The sequence below is a fragment of the Lucilia cuprina genome, chromosome 4, assembly GCF_022045245.1.
Source record: "Lucilia cuprina isolate Lc7/37 chromosome 4, ASM2204524v1, whole genome shotgun sequence".
In the NCBI taxonomy this organism is placed as follows: domain Eukaryota; kingdom Metazoa; phylum Arthropoda; class Insecta; order Diptera; family Calliphoridae; genus Lucilia; species Lucilia cuprina.
In genome coordinates this window covers 50,612,857-50,620,610 of record NC_060952.1, presented here as the reverse complement: position 1 = coordinate 50,620,610, position 7,754 = coordinate 50,612,857, and the positions used below count along the sequence as shown (strand labels likewise).

At 30.2% G+C, this 7,754-nt stretch overlaps 1 protein-coding gene across 1 annotated transcript in view; it reads left to right on the top strand.

Annotated features, from left to right (window-relative positions):
* The first annotated feature begins 5,812 nt into the window (after positions 1-5,812).
* The window catches only part of LOC124419193 (myb-like protein P), a 3,708-nt gene continuing 1,766 nt past the window's right edge, over positions 5,813-7,754 (top strand). The window contains exons 1-3 of the mRNA XM_046947803.1: positions 5,813-5,861; positions 6,071-6,208; positions 6,259-6,405. Of these exons, the coding sequence (XP_046803759.1) occupies positions 5,813-5,861; positions 6,071-6,208; positions 6,259-6,405 (334 nt within the window). The remainder of the gene's footprint in view (positions 5,862-6,070; positions 6,209-6,258; positions 6,406-7,754) is intronic.

The following is a 7,754-nucleotide window of genomic DNA, read 5'->3' as shown; positions in this document are numbered from 1 at the left end:
CAACACCTCCTCTTTGTGCATACCAAATTTCATTAAAATCGGATTAACCGTTTAGAAGTTACCGAATTATTTCCCTCTTTTTTTTTTCCTATACCACTGTGCAACGTGGGCCTGCAGCATAAATACTTATTGCTTCTGAGATATCTTCTTTGTTATATCTTAGTTTTTTGGGAGTCAAAATATTTTCTTGTTTTTGTAATGTGGAAATTTGAAGCTCCAAAGTTGCAATTTTTTGTTTAAGATCGCGAATTTCGTTATCTGCCAAAGAACTAGTAAGGCGGTAGTCTTCGAGTGAAACGCTATACATATATGTTCAATTCACAATCGATGTTGTAGCGTTGTATGTCAGCAGCTGCTACAATAGTCATAACAATGTTGTTGGTATTTTCTATGCAAAAGCTCTATACAACTCTTACGACAATTTTTCATATGTTTTTCTAATGTCGTAAGAAAATTCAGTGTTGTCAATTGTTTATTTCAGCATATAAATAAAAAATTCAATCGATTTTGGCATAAAAAACGATAAAGTGGTAACACAGAAATTACAAACAAACAGCTGTTTGCCAAAACAAAAATAAAATTTTATTAAAAACAGTTTATTTATTAGTTTAAAATGTGGAATAGTGAAAATAATAGAATTTTAAATAAAAATGAAATTAATTTGGTTTATTTTGCTCGTTTAATTAGTTGAATATTTTTTGTTTTTTTTACTTTTGACATTGTTTTGATTGTTTTTTTTTCATTGTGAACATAAATGTTACTAAACTTTAGTAGGTACAATATACAACTTGATTGTGAATTGAACAATAATGTTTAATATGAAAATAATTGTAACCAGTAGTATTAAATGGTGAAATGACTTACTCAGTTTGAGTAGCAATACTTGTAAAAGTTTTTCTAACAACTTTTCTTGAAATTGCTGATGGATTTTCATTGTTTCTAAATTGTATATTTGCAATTAAAAGAAAAACATGAAAGGTAGTAGTTATATATTCGTTTTGCTATATATAATACCTAGTTTAGTTTGTATATAGACTAAAATTCAGAGTATAAACTACACTATGATGTAGACTGTAGAATAGACTATAGTCTAGTCAATAGAATATACTGTAGTCTAAAATATACTAGAGCACAGCCTGGGCTAGAGACTAGGCTCTAGACTATACTTGAGCCTGTAGATTAGCAAACGATTATAGTGAATAATAGACTTGAACAAATATACTAAAGTTTATAATGTAAATTAGACTATGGTCTAGATTATAGTCTAGTCTGTACTATAGACTTGAATATGGACTATAGATAACATTATACTCTAGACTATAGACTAGACTGTAGTCCACTAGTCTTAAAGACTTTTGAATGGCGGCTACGTAAAATAATGGATAACTTGAGAAATATTCTCCATTTTCTTTAAATAAATTATTATCATCACAAATATTGCTTGGTAAACTAAAAATTTAAATATTTACTTAAAAATTGCACTACTAATAAGTATTGTCACATAATTACCATTCATTAGAGGGAATTGCATTTATATTTAATTTGCATTTATTACCCACGACAATGTCTTTTTTTTCCAAAATGAAGGGAACATATGTATGGAACTTTTGGCAACTGAGACTCATTTAATTTACAGGCATTAAGCCACTTTCCTCGAATATATGGTAAAGCAGGAAATTTGAAAAATTTTATTTCCGTATCCTTGCAAAAATGCTTAGTGTTTTCACATCCAGGAAATAGGCAACTCATTATAAATCACTTACATATGTATTTGAATTTCTGATTATTGATATTTTTTTCTATTTTTATTATTGGAGTTTGTAAGCTTAAATATTTTTTAATTTGAAATATTATAAACAATTGAAAAGAAAATTAGTATAATTTTGAAAGGTATGGTAGCACGATTTCTTAAAATGCCAGTAAACGTCAGAACGTTAATATGGCTACAAAAAGAGAGAATGACACTACCTTGATATTTTTACCATGGTATCAACTGACTATAAGTATCAACATACTGACTATAGGCAATGGATTCGCAAATATATTTATGATGGAATAATAAAAATTTGTCTAAATTATATTAAATCCAGAAAAATATTGAACCTAAATTTAAAAGAACATCATTACCAAAAACTGATTTTATTAAATTGAATAGATTGCTTGTTCGCACATAAGCATATAATTGAGAAAACTCAACCTCCGCTCTGTGAACGTTCTCCATGTCTTTAATAAATGTCTTTGTTTAAGTAAGAAACATTATTTATTTATTTTTTACTGAACTGTACTTATTTAACTGACCACCAGTGTACTGGAATGATCGCACATTTGGTGGCTATTTTTTCTTTTGCTCTTTCTTTGTTTCTCTCTTGTTAAATTCGCCTTAAACCCTTTTATGTGCAAATAATTAACTTTTGTAAAATGTAAGTCACAGTTAAAAGTGGCTATCAAGCAAACAAAACCTATTCTTTGTAATAAACAAAACAAAAACAACACTTAAATACAAAAAAAGAAGTTCTTGTGTTTTTTATTTAAAGTGAACAAGAGTAAATATAAACAAAAACTAAATTTGCAATATTTAAGAATAATCTATTTGTTCCTCTTTCCCCTACATAAACATTTTGATCCAAAGAATCGGATTAAAACCCCCCTTATAAATTTTCTCAAATATTTTATTTTTTAAATATTGCAAAACCCCCTTAACTCCAGTGTGAATAAAGTGTTGTTTTAAAACAACAACTACAACAAAAAGTTCCCCAACATCAACAACAACAAAAGTAACCCCGTTTGAAGTAAAATTATTATTAACAAGTAGGAAAGTATAGTCGGGCATGGCCGACCATATAATACCCTACACCATGAGTATATTTTTAAAATTTTTACTTTTTAAAAAGAAACTTTTATGTTGAATATTTTTCCAAAATATTTAAGCAATTTGTTGATAAAAAAACTAAAATTTCTAAATGAGGCTTTATATAGGTCAAATTGGGCCGATCCTCGGTAAATTTGGGAAAAGGATATATTTGTAAATAACACTTAGTTTTGTTGAGTTTCATTGTGATACAATGGTTACAAGTTTAAGACATTTTTGAAGGGGGGTTTGTATGGGGGCTAGGGTCAAATAAGGGCCGATCCTTACGAAAATCTGCAGTGTCATTTATACTTATGTAAAACTTATTTATGCCAATTTTTAGAGAGATAATAGAAAATTTGAGGTAATTATGGCATAAAAAGTTCAAATCGGGAGGTACGGTTGTATGGGGGCTAGGTGAAATAATGGGCCGATTTCAACCATTTTCAATAGGCTTCGTCCCTGTGCCAAAAAACATGCTTGGTCCAAATTTCATCAAATTATCTTGAAAATTGTGGCCTGTACCTTGCGCACAAGGTTTACATGGACAGCCAGCCAGCCGTACAGACGAACGGACGGACGGACATGTCTTAATCGACTCAAAAAATGATTCTGAATCGATCGGTATACTTAAAGGTGGGTATTGGACCAATATTTTTGTATGTTACAAACATCAGCACAAACGTATAATACCCTCCCCACTATAGTGGTGTAGGGTATAAAAAGGTATTTCGTATTTTTGAATTTGGTATCTTATTTTATCTGCATATTCCTAATAAAATATATGAGTATATTTTTATAATTTTTACTTTTACTTTTATGTTGAATATTACCATAATTCCAAAATATTTAAGCCATTTATTGATAAAAAACTAAAATTTCTAAATGAGGCTTTATATAGGTCAAATATGGGCCGATCCTCGGTAAATTTGGGAAAAGGATATATTTCTAAATAACAGTTAGTTTTGTTGAGTTTCATTGCGATACAAATGGTTACAAGTCAATTTTAGACGTTTAAGTCATTTTTGAAGGGGGGTTTGTATGGGGGCTAGGGTCAAATATAGGGCGATCCTTACGAAAATCTGCAGTATCATTTATACTTATATAAAACTTATTTGTGCGAATTTTTAAAGAGATAGCAGAATATTTGACGTAATTATAGCATAAAAAGTTCAAATCGGGAGGTACGGTTGTATGGGGGCTAGGTGAAATAATGGACCGATTTCAACCATTTTCAATAGGCTTCGTCCTTGTGCCAAAAAACATGCTTGGTCCAAATTTCATCAAATTATCTTGAAAATTGCGGCCTGTACCTTGCGCACAAGGTTTACATGGACAGCCAGCCAGCCAGCCGGACAGACGGACGGACGGACGGATGGACATGTCTTAATCGACTCAAAAAATGATTCTGAATCGATCGGTATACTTTAAGGTGGGTATTGGACCAATATTTTTGTATGTTACAAACATCAGCACAAACGTATAATACCCTCTCCACTATAGTGGTGTAGGGTATAAAAAGGTATTTCGTATTTTTGAATTTGGTATCTTATTTTATCTGCATATTCCTAATAAAATATATAATTGTTTGTGCAACAACAATTTTGTCCGTTAACTCATTTATATACAACCCGTTAGAAATCTCTGAAAAATAAAAAATCAACATAAAAGCTTACAGTGATCATTACTTGTTAGTTTATCTCACTCCGAGAGAGATACTAATACTTACCACAGCTACTTGTTCGAACTGTTAACTACCAATTAAAGAGACACTGATAGCTCATTAATTATGTAACTCTATATAATTATAATAATTATTTATAATTATTTAGTCACCCTACAAAAATTAAATCGGTCTAATCTGGACAACACATTAAAGGTAAACAACTTTAAAAAAAAATTTTTAATAAGTTGCCACTTTCTCCCAACTTCAAAAAAAAAACAATGTTACATTAAAGGTAAACAACTTTAAAAATTTTTAAAATAAGTTGCCACTTTCTCCCAACATGAAAAAAAAACAAAAAATTTTATATTTGCGGATATTTTGTAAATAATTTTATAAAATTTTAAAGAAAAATTTTTTATAAAATTTATTTAAAACAAAATTAAATAAAAGTTTGAATTAAATCAAATAATTTCGCCAATATTTCGTTGCTTTTGTCATATCTCGTTGTTATGAAACGCAAACACGTTTTTAAATACAAGTTAAAAAAATCACACCCAAAATGTCCGTTTTAGATGAATTTATTCAATCCTCTGATAAAGTTGTTGAATTTGAGGCTTTTTTTCTGGCATCCCAGTTGCCAATCATACAATTCACACCCTCGATATATATAAGGATGAGATTTTAAGACACTGGTCAGATTTTAGAGCAACCTATGATAAAATTTTGCTAAATTATCATACAGTTGAAGAAAATATTGATGTCGAAACTGTGAAAGAAAGATTTTTAAAAATTTTTGATTCCCATGTTCGAGCTCTGTCTAACGCTAATGAGATTTTAGATTCTCCTTAAAATACCCCTACTGTCACAACCACTACACTTTAAATTGATAATAACCCAAACATATCTTTACCCCCTTGTGATACGCGAACCTCTTATGGAGATTATGTCTCTTGGCCATCATTCCGTGATATGTTCACGGTCCTTTATATTAACAATCTCCGATTGTCCCCTGTTGAAAAATTATTCCATTTACTTAAAACTCTCGTATTCTTGTTAATTCGCAACAGAAAACTTTATTCAACTTTTTAAACAACACTATTAGTAAAGAATCAGGTCGCTGTATAAAACTGCAACAATCGATTAACGATTGTATTAAAAATCTTTCGCTGCTTCAGATAGAAACCAAAAACTAGGACGTTATCTTTGTTTTCATTTGTGCAAAATGTCTTCCTGACATCAGCTTACATTTATGACGACAACATCTAGGGAATAGTAAGGAATTGCCCACTTGGCAGGTAATGAATAGCTTTTTAACCTCTAGATATCAATATTTTGAAGGTTTCACAGGTATACGAACAACCTCGTCTGATTCTCAGAATAACTTTAGGAAATATAATACGAAAAAACAGATTCCCAGTAATTTAAAGAATATGAATAAGTTTTAAACAGAGGTCAAAATAGATAAACCTATAAAGTGTTCTCTTTGTCAAGACCCTCATTCCAAAAACATCACTACCTCTTCCACCGTTCTGAAAATCTTTCTGTACCCCATTCAGTTAATACTAGACCCTTTGATGATTATTCAACGAATAATAATAATAATAATAATAACAACAACAATCATGAGTCAAATCCCTCACAAACCAATGGCAATCCTGTTGATAACTCCACAACTTCAGCAGCTGCAAGATCACGTCAACGAAACTACAGTCCACAACATATAACTCTGTTATCTTTGGAACAGCTTTAGTTGATGTTTGTGTAGGAGATGTGCGTTGTACTGTAAGAGCTCTTATCGATTCAGTCTCCGAAGCCACCTTTATTTCTAAAAATCTCCAAGCTTCTCTGACAATCCCCACAAAAACTTGTTACGAAACTTCCTCATGGGCACGTATGTGGTGTTGCCGACTAGCTTTGTCTCTCATATTTGGCGTGGTTCACAAAACCCTCACCACATCTCAATTTCGCACAATAAAAAAAATTCAATATATGAAATTGTACTGACACTAAAACACCCTACAGTACACCAACAGAAAACAATAATACAACTGGAACGGATCCAGAAACATCTATGCTCTAGCCCAACCTATATCATCTTATTAACTATTCGAATGACCCCTTATCTGTTTTTATATTATCAACAACTTACCCTTTTCACATTTCTGCACACATCGAACTGAGATGACTAAAATCCTATATATTTATTTTACCAAATCATATTTATATTTAACAATAAACAAAACTACATTACTACATATTACATTTAACAATTAAGTGGCTGATTTTATAAACTTTACCTTTTGGTTTCCTGTTCTCTATATTTTTTTTATCCGTGAACAATAGGATATATTTGAATAACAAAAAAAATTTTAAAACAAACAAATAATTACATAAACGCAAATAAAAAAACAAATAAAACAAGATCTATCTTAATTTTAAACTTAAATCAAAATTTACAATATTTTCGTTAACAAATTATTATTTATCTAAAAGGACCGAACCGGATATAAAAATATTGGCTTTTTAAATACTCGCCTTTAATGTTGTAAAGCTATTTCTTATGATCCCTAAAAGAGCTCTTTGAAGGATATTTTCGCAAACCTTAATATGTCTGCTCACAAAAAAAATATTTCTTTTCTGGTTCTAGATTAAACTCCAGCCTGATCCCCTTTTAGAAATCATAAACTTAAACTAATTTCTTATTCTACCCTAATCCCTATAGCCACTGAGAACAGTTTATTTCATAAATTAGTTTTCCTTTTAAGAACTATTAAATAAAAGCTGCAGAAATATACTGTGGTTCAAATCTTAGCTACGGCTACCCTAGTTCCGATACAAATTTTAATCAAGCTTTTAAATTGAGGGAAACCTCTTCCGTTTTCATACTCTAGGAAGTTCTATCCAGATGGTGTTACTGGCAAAATTTCATAAATTTCTTCTGATGATGCCACTATTTATAATATTATACAGTACACAAAAAAATATTATTTGTTACCTTTTTATTATTTAAAAATAAAAAAATTATTCCTCACATAAGTTAGAACATCTATCTGATTTTCCCTCAGTATGGATATGGGTTAGCCTCCAGAATTGCACCATCAAAAATTTTCTTTTTCTTTCCAAATAGATTTGTTTCCTTTTTATTGTTTCCGATCTGTTAAAAACTACATATTTTCAATAAGAACACTACTCATCTTCTTTATTGTTCATATGTTAACACTTACTTGTAATATTGTTTAA